Source organism: Trichosurus vulpecula, chromosome 6, assembly GCF_011100635.1.
Source record: "Trichosurus vulpecula isolate mTriVul1 chromosome 6, mTriVul1.pri, whole genome shotgun sequence".
Taxonomy (NCBI): Eukaryota; Metazoa; Chordata; class Mammalia; order Diprotodontia; family Phalangeridae; genus Trichosurus; species Trichosurus vulpecula.
In genome coordinates this window covers 47,298,058-47,320,924 of record NC_050578.1, presented here as the reverse complement: position 1 = coordinate 47,320,924, position 22,867 = coordinate 47,298,058, and the positions used below count along the sequence as shown (strand labels likewise).

General features: G+C 35.6%; 1 protein-coding gene across 1 annotated transcript in view; it reads left to right on the top strand.

Annotated features, from left to right (window-relative positions):
* Positions 1-22,867, top strand: part of SEC24B (SEC24 homolog B, COPII coat complex component) — a gene marked incomplete in the record, with an annotated part of 71,899 nt that overhangs the window by 34,279 nt on the left and 14,753 nt on the right. Inside the window, 2 exon segments of the mRNA XM_036763892.1 lie at positions 6,174-6,347; positions 12,169-12,273. Coding sequence (XP_036619787.1) covers positions 6,174-6,347; positions 12,169-12,273 — 279 coding nt within the window.

Genomic DNA, 22,867 nt, shown 5'->3' with positions numbered 1-22,867 from the left:
ATAGCAGGTGCTTAGTAAATAATAATTGATAATTGTGTAAATAATGGAAGCAGCTTCCGCCCGCCCCCCCCCAAAGAAAAAAGTTATAAATAATGGTTAAGTTCTGTGATACTAAATGGACTTCTGATCTGTTGTGAAATGGATTTCTGTAGGCTAGTTTTGGAACCATAGACATACACATATAACATTGTATCTAAGATTAATAATTCCAATGTGCTGGGGGGTGGCAGACGTTGTTTTCCCCTTTCTTTGTATCTCCAGCACCTAGTACACAGAGTAGGCACTCAATAAATGCTAGTTAACTAACTTTGTCGGTAAGCTGTTTATATCATCAAAGAATTTGCGAAGATTTGGTCCAGATGATGGCTTGTGTCGTAGAATGCCAGAAGCCCTGGTGTACAGTGACAGATTTTACAACATGTGCTAATTATACATGCTGTATAGTGCTGTATGTGCTAATTATACATGCTCTAAAGCTCTTAACTACCAGAGCCCTTTTTATTTGAAGCGTTTAAATTAGGATATTATTCCCTTTGAGAAGGGAGGTTTGTGTGAGAGAAGAAATGCTCCTGCACTCATTACAAAGGATAACCTTTGCTTAGTCAGTTGCCTTTACCTTAACACTTGGTAAGTTATCAGTGTTGAACAGTGAATCTTTTGCTTTGTGCCTGTCTAACCATTGAACCCACCTGTTGGCTCTTAGTAGTTTGAGGAAGGGTAAGAGGGAGTAAAGCCAGTAGGTGAGTTTCTCCTAAATAAATTGCATTTATTACACCAGTAGGCTCCAAACTTTTTTGATCTTGAACCCCTACTAAGAAAAAAAAACAGGAGTCATGTAATCCAAAATCCTTACCATCTGATCCTCAACTCCATGGGGAGTTGCATCAATCAAAAGAGTGACATGGCACTTTAGGAAAATCACTTTAACAGGGCTGTATCAGAGAGGGAAGGGACTTTCAAGGAAGGTCTCTCAGGAGGCTGTGGCCATAGCCTCGGCGATGAAGGCCTGTACTATGATTGTGAATTGAGAGCACGGATTTTTTTTAAAGTTGTTTTTACCTCCATAGCAAGCTTTATCAAATGACTGGATATGGGGGTGAAGGAGAGTGAGCATTGGGGATGACACAGAGAGTGAGCCTGGATGACTGGAAAGATATGATGCCCTCCAGTTTGGAGAAGGGATATGGGCAAAGGCCATGAATACAATGACATCTGCAATGAAAATAGAAATCTGTTCTTGCCTGTTCATCTTGTGTGGCTAACTCATCAAAAAATGAAAAGGAGGGAGCAGATCTTTTATTCCCCGAGTACAGCCCAAGTAGAGATCCAGGTGTGGGGGCATTGAGTGAGGTGGGGAATTGTGCTTGTATACCTTCTTCAGGTTAGATTATAACTACCCCCTTTGTGGTGGGGATAGAGAGAAATATTGGAAACACAGGCTCTTAGGAGGGTGGAATGTGACCCACCTTCCTATCCCCTTGGACTCATTCCAGAAGCTGCGGGGAGGGGGGGGGGTACATGGCCCCCACATTGGAGACCATTGTATTAGAGGATCAATTAATATTTTGAATTTTTTAATATGGTGATTTCTTTACTAGTCTGAACTGAAAGTACACTTAGTATTGTAAATTTAGGTATCTTTAGCAATCACCTAGTCTCCAATGATACAGAAATGATACAGTGATTCAGAAATTGAAGTCCACAGACACAAGGGCACCCAGATAAGATAGATAAATGAGAAGGGGGGAGAGAAATTGATAGGTAAAGAGATGAAAGAGATTGAGAGCAAAGCCAACATTCAAATCTAGTGCACACTGACTTTGTAACCATATTGTAAGCACAGCATGTTTGTCTTTCAAGGCTTAGCTTAATCTTAAATTTTACTAATGTCTTGGAAACATGTAGTGAGTTAAACAGTTAAGATAAGAATTTGTTATTGTCTTACTCTGTATTGTTTCCTGCACAAAATTGAATCTTGGTGACTGAAAAATTTTTCTGTATGCAGGCAGTTTATAGGTAGGTAGAGTCCAAATTAATCTATTTGAGGCAGTTTTTCATTCACACAACCTGTTACAGTGATAAAACAGTAGGCTCTTGTAGTAAAGTTAAGTTTGTAAATTATAATAGATGAACAGTGGCTTTTCGTTTTATTTACAGCATTTAACCCTCAAAAACAAAATAAATCCATCCATTTCTTTAGATGAAACTGTACTCAATGTTAGATTCATTCTTTGTGAATTTGGGAAGGAATTTTTATATTCAGGAAACAGAAGCTTCAGGCAGGATAATGGGCTCTCTTCGCTTTCTTCAGGAGCCCCACAGTCACAGAATATCCAATAAAATGTCTATCTTAAAGATTTCCTTGTCATCTATGGCATATCACACCAGATACAGAGTGCTAAGCCATAAACCGTGGGGTTTGTCATAAAAGTGGGAATTCTATATCATCTATCCTTTGTCTTTTTTCAGCCCGTATTGCTTTTATTGTTCGATTTCTATTGGTGTAGAGCAATTCTGCAAATAAATTAACTCCCTACCTAAATTGTGATAGTTGTTTATGAGGGTTTTTGATGTGTGTGTGAGAAACAGACCTAATAGGACAAAAGAGGATTCAGTTTCCAATGTCATTGAAGTAATAAGAAATTAAAATCTCATCAACTTGGACTATCAGAGGAAAATCTGTTTTTTAAAAAGTTAGACATGGTGGTCATAGACTCTTTCAGACAAACAGCTACCTATTGGTTTTGAACTTCTTTGGAGAAACTTGTATGAAAAATCTGCCTTTTCCCTTAAAATGCCATTGTGTAGAGTTGGCTATAAAATCTTTTGAAAGAAATAACGTTTTAAGCGTTTATATGTGTGTGATACCTCAAAACTGTACTAAGATTTTTGGATATATTAAAATTAGAAGTACTGGCATGAATATATCAGTTCTTAATATTCATGCTGGTATGAATATACAAACTGTGACCCAGGTGAATACTGAAATTACTTTTGGCAGTGCTGTGCTGAAAATTGACATCAAGCAGGATATAATATGGGGAAACATTTGCATCTAATTTGTTTTCCAGTATTTTAAAATATGTCTATCCTAGATGATAAGCTACAGTATTTCCTGTTGATATCAGTTTTCCAAATGCTTAGATTTGCAGATAACAATCTATTAATCATATCAAATTCTGGAACATAGCTTCCCCAGAGAAATCTAAAGTAATATGAAAGAAATCAGCCCTGTTGCCCACTCTTTTTCTAAAAAGCAGATAAAAGTTAGACAGTGATACATAGCTGATAAGGAGGCCTTTGGGAGAATGCTTGGTGGAGTGGAAAGAGTCCTAGGGAATCCAAGTTTCCATCCAGCTTTTTTTTTTTTTAAATATATAAATTTATTTTTTATTTTTAGTTTCCAACACTCAGTTCCACAAGTTTTGGGGTTCCAAATTTTCTCTCTCTCCCTCTCTTCCCCCCTCCCCCCAGACTGGCATGTAATCCAATGTACTTTCTACATATACCTTCACATTGAACTTGTTTACATAATAGTCCAATTGTAAAGAAGAATTATAACCAATGGAATGAACCATGAGAAAGGAAGGGGAAAAAAAGAGAGCAAATAGTTTGCCTCAGTCTGCATTCAGACTCCATAATTCTTTCTCTGGCTGTGCATAGCTTTTTCCATCATGAGTCTTTTGGAGTTGTCTTTGAACCTTGCATTGATGAGAGGAGTCAGGTCTATCAAAGTTAGCCCTTACAGATACTGTGTGTCTGTAATTGTGTGCAATGATCTCCTTGTTCTGCTCCCCTCACTCAGCATCAGTTCATATAAGTCTTTCCAGATTATAATGAAGTCCATCTGCTCCTCATTTCTTATAGCACAATAGTATTCCATTACATTCATATTCCACAGTTTGTATAGCCATTCCCCAGTCGATGGGCATCCCCTTGATTTCCAATTCTTTGCCACCACAAAAAGGGCAGCTATAAATATTTTGTACATAGGTGTTCATTTCCCACTTGTCTGATCTCTTTGGGATACAACCCTAGAAGTGGTATTGCTTCAAAGAGTATGCACATTTTTGTAGCCCTTTGGGCATAGTTCCAAGTTACTCTCCAGAATGGCTGGATCATTTCACAACTCCACCAACAATGTAACAATGTTCCAATTTTCCCACATCATCCAGCTTTTCTTGTGCAGCTCTACTTAGCCTCTCAAAGAGTCAGTTTCCTTCTCTGTTAAACAAGGCAGTTGTACTAGATGGTATGTAAGGTCCTTTTCCACTTCTAGACACATATCTTAGGTACAGTAGATGGAAAATTATCCTGGTCCAGAATTGAGAACAAGAAGAAAATCCCCCTGGACCACATTTGAGTAATTCTAAGCTTTAGCTTCAGTGTCCTCATTTTGATGCTATGTGATTACAATTTATGGAACATCATGATCCTAGGATAAAAATTTAACTCAAAGAGCAATTGGAAAGATGACAGATACGATACATTCTGTACTGTGCTCCCCAGGGTATATTGTATATAAGATAATTACCAAGGCCCTGTATTGATTAAGGGCAGGGGAGGCCACTAGAGAGTATAACTTGGATGGATAATATGGATAGTAAGGAAAGGAAGGGCTCTGGGGCATTGTGTGGGTCATCTAGGAGGACTTTTCGTTAAATCGTTTTATCAAATTTATCATTAAATCATTAGCATTTCATTAAATCAGGCAGAGTATACAAACTATTCAAACACTTCCTGTACCAATTGATTTTCTTTGAGAGAATTTTAGCTAATCTGTAGTTTGAGAAAGGGATTTCTTTTTAACCACATTAAAAAACTTAAATTGTTTTGTTTGTGAGTTTTATGGTAGTGTTATTTAAAAAAAAAAACCCAAGACACCTGATTTAACTATATTACATTTTTGTTTGATCTCCCTAGTTATGTTTTATAAAATTCTCTCTTATTCACATTTATTCATATGCTAGACATTGATCGATCTCATTGATCCAAAATATACCCCTATCCATTAAACTTTTTTTTTAATTGTTATTAAGCAAGTTTAATTAGCTGTATTGATGTTTAATATTATGATTTTAATGAATGATTTACCTTTTTAAAAAAATGTAGAGTTTGGACCATATCAGGAATTCTTTTTTTTTTTTTTTAGTTTACAACACACGGTTCTACATAATTTTGAGCTTCAGATTTTCTCCCCTCCCTCCCCCCTCCTTCCCCAAGACAGCATGGAATCTCATATAACTACCACGTATAACTTCGCATTGAATTAATTTATACACTAGTCAAGTTGTGGAGAAGAATTATGACCAATGGAATGCATCATGAGAAAGAAGAAACAGAACCAGAACCAAAAAAAAAAAAAACCAAAAACAAGAGAGAAGAAAAAAAAGGGGAGGGGGGAAGGCGAGCATGAAGTGTGCCTCAGTCTACATTCAAACTTCATAGTTCTTTCTCTGGATGTAGATCGCATTCTCCGTCGTGAGTCCTTTGGAGTTGTTTAAAAGGTCTCCAATCAGCACAGCTGTTACAGGGCCTAAGTGCTTGACTTCAAAAGTGTTGGTGCCACCTTGGAATTCTCCTGTGACATTTGGGTATGAAGTTGGTAGGAGCAGCAAACAAAAGTAAAACAGCCAAAAGTAACAATTGACAACTTCACTGAGTTTGAAAAAACAAAAAACCCAGAAATGTCAAAAATCTAGGGTTATTTAGTGAAGGGTCAAATAACTCTATACCACTGATATCTAAGGTATCAGTGCATAACATCCTAATTAGTGTTCACATTGATGGCTTAAATTAACAGTGAAAGACTAAAAGCTCTCTATTTTGTTTCTAAAGGCAAGGAAGTGTGTAAATATTAGATTGTTGGCTCCTGGAGGGCAGGAACTGCCTTTTGCCTCTTTTTGTATCCCAGCCTTAGCATAGTGCCTTGCATATAGTAAATGCCTAATAAATTGTCTTGATGGACTAATTAAACATACTAGCAGGATTTTCATTTAAAAGAGAATCATATTAGTACTTAAGGGTTTTAACCTTTATTTAATCTGGAAACTTTATCTACAAGGATGCTTGCTAGATGAATTATCCTGTTAGTACAGTGACTGATAGCTAAACAAAATTAAATAAATCTATTATAATATGGTATTGTGAGTAAAATATTTTGCCCTCTTCAGTTGCAGATTCTTCATCTTGTTCTGGAAAGCAAAACATTCACCTTCTCAAGACCAGCACAGCACCACCCACTGTATCATCAGGGAGTGTTTCAGCAAGGACACAACCTACTGCAGACCAGGCAACTGAAGCTGTGGCCTCAGGGACACAGCCTCCAGAACTCTTACTACAGGAAGGTATTAGAGAAAATGAATAGATATATTCAAATCTCAAGAGTAAATTTTCCTTTTTTCTTTTCCTAAAAAATTAGTTCTTTTATTGCCATGATTTTCCCAATTTATCACCATAATTTTCCCCAGTATTTCTTTCCCATCCCTTCCCAGAGGGTCAGCCCATATAAAGTATTTTTTATGCCAGAAAAAGAGAAGGGAAATCACCTTATCAACACATCAAAAAAAAAAGGTCTTAAAATATTTGCATTGTACATTTGCATTGGACCTTCTACCTCTGCAAAATCAAACTCATTGTTTTTATGTTTAAGTACAGAGCAATCAAAGTTTCCTTGTCTGAGATTTTTTAAAACCCTAGATAGATAAGGAAATCACTGATTATTAGGTTTTGTTTAATCATTGTTCATATGTGAAATTGTAGCTAACAGGGAGATAATATATTGAATAATCTTTTTTCTAATTTTTTTCAAGCCCAAAGTTGTCATTCCACAAATTGACTGGCACTTACATAGGCTGTTTTGGTACCCTCATTTTTCAGGGATATTGCAACTAACTGCAATATACTTTTGACCCAAAATTACCCCACTTTACTCTTTTCTTTGATAGATGTCCCATCTATTTTCTGTCTTGCTAAAACTCCAAAATCATTAAGGATTTAGACCAATGGACTATTTTTCATTTTGACTGATTTTTTTTTTAAATTTTAACCTACAGTTTGTATTTTTTTATATTGTCAGCATAGATACAGCAAATTTCCTATTTGGTAGCAATTGCCAAGGTTCAAAATGACTGCTTGCCTTTAGCAAAAGAAAAGCTCTGAATTAGGACATCAATAATCGTGTGACTAACCTTACTACTTTCCATCTCTTTGAGGGTTTGTTTTTTTGTTTTGTTTTTATGCTTAGCAAAATATTTCTTTCCCTTACAAAGACTGCTAGTTTCTTTATTCCATTTTACAGATAAGTCACTTAGGTAACAGAATGTCCAGTGTTACCCACTAACTTGCTGGATATTCTGGGAATGGAATTTACAATTTCATTCATTAATTTCTACCTCCAGTGATTTAGCATGATACCATAGATCATACTCTTCTTGGACAGTTATAAGTTGGAGTATTCTGCAGCAGTGCTTAGATGATGCTTTTAAACTGATGCTTCCTGCCATATCTCTGTATCTTTGATGTCCTGTTATTTACGGACTCTCCATAGTCTTACCTAAAATAATTCCTTCCTCTGTCTTTCCTTGTTGATCCCAGTTTTATAGTAAAAATGCCTCTGTGCATTCTTGCAAGCTTTTCCCCCTGTTTAGAATGTCCTCCCTCCTCTTCTCTACTTCACAGAATCCTTGCTTTCCTTCACACTCAGATCAGGTATCCCCAGTCTGTGAACTTTCCTCTTTCCCCACCAGATTGTTAATGCTCAAAGCATTCTTCCATTATCCTTGCACTTTCATGTTGTTTTTCTCTCCCACACTGGTAGAGTGTGAGCTTCTTGACAGGAGAGACTGAGCTTATTGGTCTTTGTATCCCTAGGGCCTGAGGTGCTTAATAAATGTTTGTTGAATTGACTTTCTCCTACCCCAGTTATTTATCTTCCTATTTTAAGGAAGAAGGAATTTTGAAAGAGAGAAGGAACTTAAAAGCCCCTGGCAAACTTCTTTGACTTCACTTGATTAATCTATTTGTATCCGTTATTTAGGAGGAAAAAAAGATGATTTTTGAGGCCTTTTGGTTCCTACTTGTCCTGTTTCCTTTCCTTAAATAAAGACTTCCTTAGAATATAGCTACAATTGCTTGGCTTCACAAAGCTAGCCAGCCTTTCTGACATTAAAGCACTAATCAAGATTTGGTGCCCTATTGGCAGAAATCCTAATTTTTTTTTGGTAGCACATTTTACCTTAAGCTTGCTTGTACTTGGGCCCTACAGTTTTTATTGTATTAGAGGGAATCCAGGAGAGATCTCTGAACTACAAAGGAAAAACACAACTCAGAAATCAACTTTGGATTGTTGGTTTAAAAAAAAACAAAACACCCTTTCTGACCATATTTTTTTCCTACATGTCATATACATTAAATGTCAGCCTAATTGTTCTGGGACCTATAATATGTATTCATTTATTGAAGCAGTTAATCATCTCCCTTTGAAATTCTTTAAATGTATATTCTTGCATTTAAATAATCCCATACAATTAAAATAGTCTGTCTGGAAGAGCAGAATGGATTAAGATGAAGAGTCAGAGCCTCCTTTTCAGTCATAAGAAGGAAAGGAAACCTTTCAATCTACCTTTTGATCTCCAAAGCATTTCATAGACAAGAGATTTACACCCCTGTTTATGGAAGGGAAAACAGATAGTGTTGCCTAAACACATGGAGATTGGAGTCTTAAAATGCACTAAATTGACAACTATATTATTATCTAATGTAAGAGAGCAATTAAGGTAAAATCTTAAACACACTATTTGCTTGCCCTTGAGTCTTTGATTTCATATTTTCACTTATTAATAAATACAAATAAATTTACATTCTGTACCTCTGGGGAAAGAGACTGTAGGCTGTGTTTTCTATATTCCATGACACTTTTAATTCCCTGCTTATTTCATCAGTGTACCAGTAGATGTTTGAAAATGCCATCTTTGGGTTTACTTGGGGGAAATGGACATAGTGTTCTTCACAGTGAAGAGTACCAACAGTTAAATAATAGTTTTGTTCATGACCAGTCATGTTGGAGAGTAGTTTTCACTAAGTTAGCCTTACTAATGCATTATTTGCAGTATTTGAACTTAAAACAATACTTATGCTATATTATAATACTTTATTGTACAATGGTTTAGTTTTGTGATTGTCAGTGACAAAAGACACTATGTTAAGTGTGAGTTGGATATTTTAAATTCCTAGAAAAACTACTTTTATCATTTTAAAAGTCTGTATTTCAGCATTTTGGCCAGTAGTGATGTATTATTAAGGTTCCTTGAGATTCTTTTAGCCAAGGAAGGAAATTGTACATATCTTGCAGCTGTCTTTGTGTTCTTTTTACAGGATTTTTTACTATACTGGGTACAACCCCTAAATCTAACTTACTTTCATTCATTACTTCTGTAATCTTTTAAATTGCATCCACAGTCACCTAGATTATCTATTTTGTGAATTATCTATGGCCAATTTTCCATCCTAGTTTGCTTTCTTTTTGCAACCCAACACATACCAAAGCAACCACCCAGTGTGTTTAGGGAAGGTTAACTCATTTTAATGTTAGCTTGAGCAAAATTATTTATTAAGTTGGCTGAAAAAAGGCATCATGCAGTGCATTTCAATGCCAAATATAAATACTTTTTGGATTATTTACACCACTGCTTCTGCTTGATTAGCAAGGTAAATTTATAAATATAAATAAATGTAAGGTGCTAACACCTTAATGGGACATACTGAAATATATATATATATATGTTATACTACAATAAAAATTCAGTATATAAAAATCTAACATATAAAACAGATTCCAGAATGATTTTTTTTGCATTACAAAAGGATTCCTCTTATGAATTAAATGTTAATTTACAAAAATTTGATTACCCTAGAACTTTCCTTGGAATGAATGATTCTACTGCATAAGTTTATGTAATATGTAGTATGATTGCTTTAGTTTTAAAAAAAAATCTACCCATTATTTCCTTTTATTTCGTATCCCTCTTTCTGTACCCCAGTGACACTGGTAGAGTTCATATATTCACGGATATTGTGTAGTGGTACTAATTATCTTTTGTTTCTAAAGTCTACTGGATGATAATGGGACAGTTTATAAAAGAGCAGGGCATGTGCAGTTCTGCTTTGAGAAAGGATTAGCTTTCTCCCCCACCATTATCCCCCAGACTATCTCCAGTTAAGGAAAATTACCTGTGATTTGCTATTAAATAATCTGATTTTGGAAGAAGGTTAAGTCACCAAAGTTACATAGGTTTTCTGGGACTGTGACACCTGTCTTTGTCAATGGTAGGCCTGAATTGGGCCTAGGACTACCAGCAGCCTATTCAAAAATGAAAAATATTACATTTCTCTTCTGACTCTGTCACATTCATTAACTTAGGATAATGTAACAAAACAAAAACACTTTAACTTGTTTCTTATTTTTCCTAATTGAGAATTATTGCTTATATGTAAATGATATTGTTCATTCACATCTGTTTTTACTATTTAAAGTGCATATTTCCTGATGATATTAGGAGAAAATGCTTTCTTCCCCCTCCCCCAGAAACTCTAGAACTAGACTCAAATGCATTTGTCTCTTTTTCTATGAATATTATGTGTTAACCTACAAACTACATGCTTAATTGTGACATTTTCTTATTGTATGTAGTGCAATATAATTTGTGTTTAAGTATGCGTTTAGTTGGACTTAGAAAATCAGGCCAATTTGAATCAGGTCTCTTGAGAGGCCAAGTTTCCATTATGTATGCCTGAATTTCATTTATATTATGGGGTTTTTTTCTTTGCAATTTTATCAAAATGCTTTCATTTTTACATTAAAATGTTTTAAGAAGGGTAGTAGATTTTTTTGTATGGAATCTTGAGACTTAATGGGTAAGCCAAAATTTTAAAATCATTTTACGTTTAGCTTTTGCCCCATCATAAATAATTTATTTCTTACAAATGGGAAGAGCTATACTTGTACAATTTTTAGAAGTGACTGCTGCTCCAAAAACCAAAAATAGGTTCATTTGAAGAAATGTGGAAAACATCCAAATGCCAGTATATAAGCTGGGATCATTGTTCCCACAGTCTGAATACTTAAAGGCAGACTTATCAGATTTTTCTACAAATTAGTTTTTCTTTAAATATTTGGTGGTTCATCTTGAAATTTAAAATTTCAGATTTTCCCTTCTAAGAAGAGTTTGGATTAACATACAGAATGATCGAAACAGTTTATCCTAATTTTACCTGATTAATGGAACATAGAAAAGACTAACCCCTTTTCAGCCTGATTTGCTGGGAAATACCTTTTAATTGCGATTTGTTGTATTTTCCTGCAACGTTTTCTTGGTGTTGAATTTCATAGGGAATCAGTTTCATCATTCTCTTTCTCAACCCCAAGTATGGGCATAGTAGCTTAAAATGGTTGTGCATGTGTCATACCTTCGTTTCTTCTCCTTTTGGTAGTTGATATTGGAAGTCTTATCATTTTTATTAAGCACCCACTATGTGTAGAACATTGTTCCAGGTGCTAGAATTTATTTTATTCTTTCTGCATCTCTTCCCTTTCAGTTGTGATTTCCATCTTCTCCCCGTCTCCTTCCTCCACTATAGAAACTGGGATGCTACCAAGACAACATCAGGGGGAGAAAATGAAGCTAAGTGCTGTACAAGCTGAGTTAGAATCTTTGCTAGATACAGTCCAGGAAAGGGGTACTTGTTCATGGTCACACAAGCAGTAAAGCTAGAATTTGAAGCTGACTTGCTCCAGATCTATGCCCTTTTTGTTACACCATGCTCCCTACATGCAAGAAGCTTATGGTCTCAAAAGAAATAAATCTCAGGTACTCACTGATGAAAATGGATAGGCATCAAGAAAACTTCCAAGGAGCAGTAGTTGCTTCTCTGAAATCTATATTGTGTGGTACTGTGTACTGTTGATGCTTAACCAAATGCGTCCATGTAAAAGCTGCTTCTCACAGATAACCTAGCTGTTCCAAATTGGGTAACACATTTGGTTATGTGCATGTTGAGTTGTCCTTTGGAATGCCAGAATTCTTTCTCACTATAAAATGCAATGACATGATTTTTTTTCTCATCTTTCCTGTCGGTTTGACTCTTGTGTTTGTGCTTTCCACTTCACAGGCATGCAGTATGGTGGATATGTTAATAATCAAGCTAGCTCTGCACCAACTCCCTCGTCATCAACTTCAGATGATGAGGAAGAGGAGGAGGAGGATGAGGAAGCAGGTCTGCTTTAGCTTTACACTGGTTCTTGAACTTTTCCTATGCTAGTTTCCTTTTTATTTCCACCACATCGGATTTTAGGTTCTGTTTAAAACCTGGAAAATTTAGTGTTTCAGGATTTGATACCATGAAGTGCATAGTTGAAAATAAAATTTAGCTTGGGTGGAAGAGGTTGTGATACCTGAAATGACATTTTTTTCCTCCATTTCATAAACTTCACAACTACTTTTATTTGTAGATGACAGTGTAAGCCCCACATGTTGAGAGAAGGGATTCTGATTCACTTTGCATTTCCTTCCATATTCTTGAGCAAACGTTTTTTACTGGCTATGAAGCTTTTGACTGATTATTACTCTGGCACATTTGTATAATGCTTTGTGGTATCTACCTTGCATGTTACTTCAGTATTCTGTTCAAATCTATAGAGTTGGGTTTGATTTATCTTAATGACATAGAAATAGAAGAAAATTACTTTCTTAAGGTCACCTGCCCTTCTTAATAGGTACCTAGCAAACCCAGATACTGCTGTTATTTGCATGCTTCAGGCAAGTATGTAACTACCTCATCTATTACTGGTTAAAAGAATATATACGTGTGGTTTTCTGTTCAAATCTCCTCTGCCCTTAGTTGGTAGAATCCTGCAAAAGTTTAAGACCTTACATTCAAGGGCTGTTTCTCACTGATTTAAGAGTGGACCAGTAGGTATCCATAGCTGTTCTATTGGACCATTATTCTTCCTTCCACCATACTCTGAACCAATGAGATTTGCTTTGCCAGGAACCTTGCAACACATGGTGTCCTATCTGTTTCCTTTTTAAACTAGATGGTATATATAATTTTTTTTTGACTTTTTTAAGAAATGAGTGTTTGAGGAGGAGGGCAGGGGATTGATTCCATTTTTACCATAAATATAAAAATGCATTTATATTTTTCCAGATTTTATCAGATGTGTTTCTTTTCCAGAATCTTAGTTACGTTTCACCTTTTCTCATCATTATGCTCTTTCTTTCGTTGTGTTTCATTTTAGATGGTATGCTTTAGTCTGTTACCTGTTGGTAGTTAGTTTGTCAGCAAATAGGGATGTTGTTAAAAATTTCTTTTGCTCAGTTTAATAAAAGGTTTGAGACAATATTATGATAGTTGAGGCTTCTTCAATGTCATTCTTTGCTGGAGCTAGATTTTTTTTCTTGTGTCCTTAGTGGGTAGAAAATCTTTGCGTAGTTGGTTAGTATGTATTTATATTGCAACTTTTAATAGTTTAGTTTAAATGTCTTTGGTCAAGATAAAGGGATAAGACTCCCTTTGCCAAGAAGAATATGCAGACGTCCCAGAGTCAAAAGAATAGATTTCCTTCATTGTGTATATTATGCATGTGTGTGCAAAAGAGTGTTTTTATTGGTTTTTATTTCTGCAAAATCTCTGCAGTTAGATAAGCCAGTTTTTGTTTTATATGCCAAGATTCTCCAAAATTCTTAAAGTGATATGATCATTAAGAGCAACTGTAGCTTCCTGGCCACATGTAAATTTTTTGTGGGCATAGATTGTCTCATGTTTGCCTTTGTGTCCCCAACACCTAGAACACAGTAGGCTTTTTAAAGCCAGTGTAAGATCCATAAGCATGGCCAGCTTTGTGCTCAAGGATCTAAGTGACAGGAAGGTGCCATTATGATAGCAAGGAGGAATATCACGTTACACTTAAAATGGGAATTAAATTAATTGTGGTGTGGTGGAACTGTGTGGCTTTTTAGGGATTATTTCATTATCTGACTCAGGTAAACATTATGTAGGATCCTAAATGAAGAAGGGTCTCAGAGTCCACATAGTCTAGTTCCCTCTTTTTACAGATGAGGAAACTGAGGCCCATTTAGGTGCCATGACTTGCTTATGGTCACAACAAGCTACAGTAGGAAGCTGCAGATCCAGGATGGGAACTCAGGTTTTCTGATGTTGAACGCAGCACTCTTCCCACTGAACTGTTCCAGTTTGTAAAGTGAAGTATTATTTGCACATAAAGTATTACACTTAATCTTCATAACTTTAGGTTGCTGTGGTTTAAATTCTAGATTGTAGGACTCAATTCTTGTAGTGAAAATGTCCACTTTTACTTTTTTTTTTTTTTTTTTGCCATTTAGAAAAGAATACACTAACAAGGCATTTTAACGGTAAGCTCTACTATTGCCCGGCATTATACTAAGTATTCTTGGAGGGAATAAGTTTTTTTAAACATAGTGAATAAAAGTTGCTTGGAAAGAAAGATCTACCCTGAATAATAGGACCCTGTATGTACTTAATGCAGTAAATGTACACTTCATGTTCACTGAATATATCATTTTTAACCATTCTGTTTTGCTATTGAAGCTTTTGGAGTATTTTACAATAGTAAAAACTAATTTTTAATTTAAAAAGGAGACCCGAAATTTTGAAATCTTCATTAAGGGGTAAGCATCAATTAGTTCATACCTGAATAAAGTAAAAAAAATGTCAAAACACTTGAGACCATATACCTAACAAATGAAAATAATGAATGTACGTAGGCTTATCACTAAATAATGTCAGATTCATCAAGTTATATTTGAGTTTCTATTAGAAACTTATCTTGCACATATTATTTTTTAGACTTTTCTTTCAAGTGACTACCCAAGTAACATTAGAAAGTACAACAGTTCCAAAAGCAAAAAGCTTTTTAAAACTCATCCATGAACCACTTCCCCTTAAAATTCACTAGAATCTGATATATCTCAGCATATTTAAAGCCTAGGACTTCGAATTGAGCTACATCTGCCGTATGATTGCTGATTAGAAGATTCAAAATGTTGAGAATATCAGATTCATTTTCTTGTATCTTGCCAAAGTACACAATTTAATTGCCCTATAATAGACTGAATACAGTTGTCCAACTTAATGTGCAAATCTGAAATAAGAGGCACCTTGTCAAAGGCAACTTCAGTGGTTGGAATGAAGCATTTAATTGGTTTTTTCTACTTTCTTCCTACTTCTTCTTGGCTGAGTTCATCTTGAATCATTACTCCCTCTGGCCCCCCTCCCCCTTATTGCATCTGCAAAATAATTCAAATGTTACTGCTCTCAAGGCAAAATACTTAACAGTGATGTTTCTGCGTTTTACAGTAAGGTAAAGCTGTTGGACTGGGAAAGGCCAGGATGCTGATTAACAGCCATTACTATTCAGTATCTTGCTTCAGACACTCCATAGTTGATTCTGACATTGGCCTGTGGAGTGAAGGGTGCCAGTAGCATTTTCATCAGCTGGTGAGGGGGAGAGAAGAGAGCTCTTGCCACTATTACAGATGGTCAGGTTTTATCTTTTTAATACCTTCACAAGGTGGTGTGATGTTAGCATTAAGGCATTTTGACTAAGAACTCTACTGCCAGTTTTCTTAGAAAGTAGAAATTTTTTTTTTACTTCTTTATATCTTTTCGTTATGAACTATAATTCTATTCAGGGCAATAGAAAAAAGACAGAGCAGCAGGGGGAAATTAGTTATAAATTTAGATTTTAGTACTACTGTTTAAAACTCATTTGGATTGTAATAAGCTGCTTGTATTTTTTTTTTATGCCTGTCTAATGAACAGAAAAATACAGTCATACCGTCTGGAAAGAAGAGAACATTTTTCTAGAACCTTGTAACAATACCAAGAGTAGTCAGTCACCAAACTTCTGTTCCCTGTTTTCTATATGCTAGGCACTGTGTTAAGCCATGGGGATACAAATAAAAACACAACAACAACAGCGGCCCCTTACCTGAAAATAGCCTGAGACTTGAGCATTTCAGTTAAGTCATTGGCCCCTGCTTGTTTTGTTCTCAGAGCTTCTTTGATTTCTTTTTACCCACTTTCAGTTTGACCCCCATGAAAAATCTACTAGGAAAAAAAAGAAAAATCTACTACTAAGTTTATGTCATCATATTAGCTTGAATTGGGGGAGAGGGCAGAGTGTATTTCACTGAAGGCCTGATTTTTCCTCATTAGCTTAGTAATGTGATGATAATTATTTTAACTGTAGCAACTTGGACCATCAATTAAGTTATCACAAAGGGGATTACCCAAACTGATAAAATTATAGATCCATAATTATGTGTATACACACATAAACATATCTATTTTATATATGTAAATATTTAAAAGGGGGCAGTTAAGTGGCCTAGTAGATACAGCACTAGGCCTGGAGTCGAGAAGACCTGAGTTCAGATATGACCTCAGACACTAACTGTGTGATCCTGGATAAGTCACTTAACTGTTTGCCTCAGTTTCCTCATCTGTAAAATGAGCTGGAAAAGGAAATGGCAAACCACTGCAGGATCTTTGCCAAGAAAACCACAAATGGAGTCACAAAGAGTTGGACATGACTGAACAAGAAAAAATATTCAAAATGTGAGGGCCTCTATTAAGAAAAATCTCAACGTTTTGTACTGAACCACCCCAAAAGTTATATTTTAAAATTATAGTGAACAAAAGTAAATAATGATTTTTGTTCTTTACTTTTATCATTTTAAAAATTATGCTAAATTGTATTCATAAGGTTAGTAAAACTATCTTGTGCCAGGAACAGCTTTCAGAGACAGACTTTTTATGTTTTGTAGGCTGTTACTATCTGCTCCGGGTTGTTAGAGAGTGAGTTTAAGCCAATCTTGAGCAAATATAAATTCTCCAGATTACCAGAACTAACAGAAATTTTCTGTTGTTTTAAAACTTTTTGTCCACTGTATTCATCCCTATTTATATTAATTTCTGTTCTGCATACCACCTTTTCTTCTCAAGAATATTGCTCTACCTCAAAAAAAAAGGTAAAAAAAAAAAAAGAATATTGCTCTAGCTAGTTTTTTTTTAAGGCTGTAACATTTAGCATCATTAAATTGAAAATGAGAAATAGAAGTTTAAAAAGAAATCAAAGAGGTGAAAAGAGAGTGAATGTTAATATGAATGCCATGTATGCAGTGGTCAGTGTTCCTCTGTTCTCTCAGTTGAGTAATCTATTTATAGTTATCCCTTCCACATCGCTACTTTCCCCATTGTGGTTTCAGTATATTATAGGTCGGCATAAGAAATTAAATGGGAATTTGGGGGTAGTTTTCCAGCAGCTACAGACACACAAAGGCCAGCAGATAACACAGAATCTATGACAAAATACTTAACTCAAATTTTACAGTAAGATATTGTAAACACCCTACAAAAGAAAAAGAAAAAATTCAGACTTCTGTGGTATGAAGGGAGGGCCAAAAAGTTTTACGTAGAGAGGATTTTCTAGCTCGCCCCTAACCTCTGTGCTTTGGAAGGGATATCAGTTTGGCAAAACTGTAAAGAGTGGATTAGAGAGAGGAGAAGCAGGGAAACCAGCTGGAAGGCAATTGTGGTTCTGGTGAAAAATAATGAGGGCCTAAACTTAAGGTCATGGGATGTCGTAGAAATCATGGTAGCAGAGAAAAGAGTACATGTGGATTTTCAGAAATACATTTTGAGGTAGGACATGTAGTCTGACCTCTGTAGCACTTAGGAAAAAAAAAATCTTTGTACTCCGCAGGACTTAAGGGATTTGATCTGGTAGGATAGAGTGCCTGAAGAACTATGAATAGACGTTCGAAACGTTGTACAGGAGGCAGCAACAAAAAACATTCCAAAATTAAGAAGAGCAAAAAAGCAAAATGGCTGTCTGATGAGGCTTTATGAATATCTGAGGAAAGAAAGAAAGAGAAAGGGAAGGATATGCCCAGATGAATGCAGAATTCCAGAAAATATCAAGGAGAGATAAGGTTTTCTTAAATGAGCGGTGCAAAGAAATAGAAGAAAACAGTAAAGTGGGAAAGACAAGATCTCTTCAAGAAACTTAGAACTATCAAGGGGACATTTCATGCAAAAATGAGCATGATGATAAAATGAAAGTGGTAGGGACTTAACAGAAGCAAAAGAGATTAAGACGAGGTGGCAAGAATACGTAAAAGAACTATACAAGAAAGATCTTAAGACCAATTATAACTGTGATAGTGTGGTTCTTGATCTAGAGCCAGACATCCTAGAGAATGAATTCAAGTGGGCCTTAAGAAGCATTGCTAACAGTAAAGCTAGTGGAAGCGACAGAATTCCAGCTGAGCTGATGCTGTTAAAGTGCTACACTCAGTATGCCAACAAATTTTAAAATCACAACAGTGACCACTAGACTGGAAAAGATCAGTTTATATCCTAATCCTAAAAAAAGAGCAACACCAAGGAATGTTCAAACTACTGAACAATTGCACTCATTCCACACACCAACAAGACTATGCTCAAGATTCTGCAAGCACTAGGCTTCAACAGTATATTAACCAAGAATTACCAGAAAAGCAGGCTGGTTTTCAAAGAGGCAGAGGAAGTAGAGACCAAATTGCCAGCATTTGCTGGGTTACGGAGGTGGCAAGGGAATTCCAGAAAAACTTATGGTTCACTGACTACCCTTATGCTTTTGACCTGTGGATCACAGCAAAATGTGGCAAGGCCTTAGATGGGAGTACCAGATCATCTTACTTTTCTCCTGAGGAACCTGTATGTGGGTCAAAAAAGCAACAGTTAGAACCAAGAGTGGGACAATTGATTGGTTTAAGATTGGAAAAAGAGTACAAGGCTGTATAGTGTCAGCTTACTGATTTAAATTATATGCAAAGTACATCATTTGAAAAGCCAGGCCGAATGAATCACAATCTGGAATTAAGGTTGCCTATAGAAATAACAGCTTCGGATATGTAGAAGATAACCACTGTGATGGCAAAAAGTGAAGAAGAATTAAGAAACTAATTGAAAGAGGAAAGTGTAAAAGCTGACTTGGAGCGTAACAGAAAAAAAAAAGAACAACCTAAGATCATGCAAATAGAGGGAGAAGAAATGGAGGCAGTGTTAGAGTTTATATTCTTGGACTCAGAGATCACTGAAGACAGCAACTGCAGCCATGAAATTAAAAGTTGTTTGCTCCTTGGAAGGAAACCTATGGCAAATCTGAACAGCATACTGAAAAGCAGTGACATCACCTTGCCAACAAAGTTCATTATCATTTGGTAAGGGCTAAGAACTGCATAAATAAGGAAAGACCCTCAATCCCCAACATTAGGAAAATTCTGATGGCATGATTTATATTTTCAGAGAAAAGAAATCCAATTTTTAGGCCAAAAATAGAACTCTATTCTGATATCTTCCTCTGTGCTATTTAGGAGTTTTTTACCCCCTGTTTTTTCTTTTTCCCCTGATTGAGTGGGCCCAGTCATTTAATCATAGTTCCACAGAATGCCAAATGTATTTCCTCATGAAGTTTTTTATTTATTATCATTGATGGCTGTCTCCCCTAAGATGAATAAATTGGTAAACTGAGATTTGTTGGAGGGCACCAGGAAAATTACTATTAGCTATTTACCTAGCTACTTAGTTCCTTGTATTTTAAAGAAGTTTACACAGAAGGACCATGAACCCTAAGATAGCTCACAAATAATCTCCTTTAATACAAATACTTTGCAGGAAGGGAAATTTGATTAGACCAGTGGTATAACTCAACCAAAAATGATCAGTCTCTACAGATGCCCCTAGTGTCTCTCATTAGTACATTACTAGATTGAGAAGTAGTATCTGAGATAAATAAGATAAATATGTCTCTGTGGGCAGTCCCCCTCTTCTTCTCTTCCTCAAAGAATGTTCTCATTTCAAAAGAAAAAAAAATCCATTTGTATCAGATACATTTCAAAACTGTGACATTCTTTTATGATTTTTTGGTCATAGCAAATTTATCTAGGTTACTAACTTCAATTAAGAAGCCTCTTGATGAGGGCAAAAGGGGAGAGTGTAAAAGTTGACTTGAATTTAAAAAAAAATAAATAAAACTAAGATCTTGGCAACTGATCCCATCACTTCCTGCCAAATAGTGGGAGAAGAAATGGAATCAGTGTCAGATTTTATATTCTTGGACTCAGAGGTCACACACAGCAGATGGCGATTGCAGCCATGATTGTTCCATAGAAGGAAAGCTAAAGCAAATCTGCACAGCATACTGAAAAGCAGAGATAATCACTTTGCCAACTAAAGACTATAATCAAAGCTATTGTTTTTCCAGTAGCAATGTATGGCTGTGAGAGTTGGATTGTAAAGAAACTTGAATGCTCCAGAATCAACACTTGTGAATTGTGGTGCTGGAGAAGACTTGAAAGTCCCTTGGACTGCAAGGAGGTCAAATCAGTCGGTACTTAAATTAATTCAAGCTAATCACTGAAAGGTCAAATACTAAAGCTGAAGCTTAAATACTTTGGCCATATAATGAAAAGACAAGGCTCATTAGAAAAGTCCCTGATACTATTGAAGGCAAAGGGAAAAGGGGATGGCAGAGGATGAGATGGATAGATAGTGTCATGGAAGCAATGAACATGAATTTGGACAGACTTTGAGAGAGAGTAGAGGATAGGGCCTGGGGTGCTACGGGGACACAAAGAGTTGGACAGTGAATGACGCATGAACAACAAAGACAACTCCACAGGAAAAGATAAAAGACTCTTAATCATATTTTCTGTAATTAATATTTTATAAGATACAAAATTGAAACCTATTAAATCTGGCTGACACCTAAAATATTTTGTGAATTAATCTCTTTATTTTCACAATAGTACTAAATTTGCTTTAATTTTTATTAGTCATTTAACCAACTGGCTTGATTCTTTAAAACAATCTGATAAACCCACTGCATATGTAGTAAAATATAACACTTCCCCCAAAACTATCAACAAATGAAATCTGAAAGAGAGACAGAGTTCATATAAATTAGTCTACAAGAAGCAAATTAAACTATTGTTCCATCATAAATCAAATCCTGAAAACAAATTCAGAGAAAAATAAATTTAACTTAAGATTTAAAAAAAAGGTATCTGGTGCTTGTTTGCATGAAAAACATATATAAAGGCATATGCCTGAGAGGAAGAAATCTTCCCTTTGACTTTCAAGTTTCCCCTCTATGATCCTATCTCATTCTTCCTCTGTGGACTTTAGACTTAATCAGGGAAAGAGTTTTTGCCTAAGAGAGGTAGCCTTTGATTCTAAATCATGGCAAGGAGAACAGTTTTGATTTCTGTAGGGTAGAGGTACACCCCCTCCCAGTAAGCAGTTGTGGCCACAGGTCCAAGAAACTTGACCACCAGTTGATTAATGTGTTGCCACAGCAATTTAATTAAGAAAATTTTTCTGTGTCCATGGAGGGAGTGCCCACACCTATGATAACAAAGATCTTTCGAAAAATGGATGTGTTCAACTTAAAACTTCTGATGCCTTAGCTAAAGCTCATTTGCTCATTCTCTTTTCAGGGAAAATGATAAAGTCATAATCCTTGCCATCTATTAAATTGATACTCATTCAGTTTGATAATTTAGGTTTCATCTCTCATTTGTACTTTCTGACAACTGTTTTAAAAAACCTTACATTTCTTTCTGTGATCAAGGTAAAATGGTTTCTTGGAAAATTCTCAATTCTTTTGACACACACAAAAAAAGCTTTTGAAAAAGAAATACATTTTCTTCCAAGCTAGAAGACTGGTAAAAGATTAAAAGGAAATTCTAAACCACAGCAGGCAAATTTTTTCACTAAAATAAGGGAATACATAGGCTCTGTGTATTTAATTTAGATTTTGCCCAGCTATATTAGCATGCCACATCAGGACTCTTTTTTTTCCCCCTTAGTTGTCTCACATGTCCTCTTTTCCCTATCTGTAACTTTGTTTCTTTTTTTAAAAAAACTTTTTAGCCCATGTAGCACTGTCTAGAATGAAATATAAAATGTGTTCCTTAGAGAATTTTGAAGTCAGGATGAGAAAGTTCAGCTTTATCAACATCTGTACCACCTCCACTAGTGCTACCCCAAATTCTTCATCTTCTCTTTACTACTTAGCCACCTGCCATTTTGGTTTCTTCCTTCACCTTTTTTACTTTTTTTTTTTTTAAATATCAAGAATTTATATTTCCTCTCACCTTTTCTTTCTTTCTTTTCTTACCCCCTAAAAAGAAAGAAAAATCTTGTAAGGTGCATAGTCAAGGAAAGCAAGTCCCCGTATCGAATCTATCCAAAAATATGTCTCATTCTACACACTAGTCCATTACTTCTCTGCCAAAAGGTGTGGGTACTCGCTTAATCATTGGTCCTCAAGTAATGGTTGATCAGAATTCTTGGAGTCTTTCAGAATTGTTCATTTCTACAATGTTCTTATTAAAGTATAATTCTGCATTCGTTCATATAAGTCTCCCCAGGTTTTTCTAAAACTCTTTCTTTAATCATTTCCTTCAGCAGCATATTTCATTACTTTCACCATCTTACACCATATACCAAGATAAGGTCAAAATGGGTACATAATTTAGAAATAAAGAGTGATATCAGAAGCAAATTAGGGGAGTGTGGAATAGTTCACCTGTCAGGTCTATGAATAAGGGAAGAATTTATGACCAAACAAGAGATAGAGAACATTATGAGATGTAAAGTGGATAATTTTGATTACATTAAATTTAAAAGCTTTTGCACACACAAAACCAATGCAGCCAGGATTGGAAGGAAAGTAGGAAATGAGGGGGGGAGGGGATTTTACAGCAGGTTTCTCTGA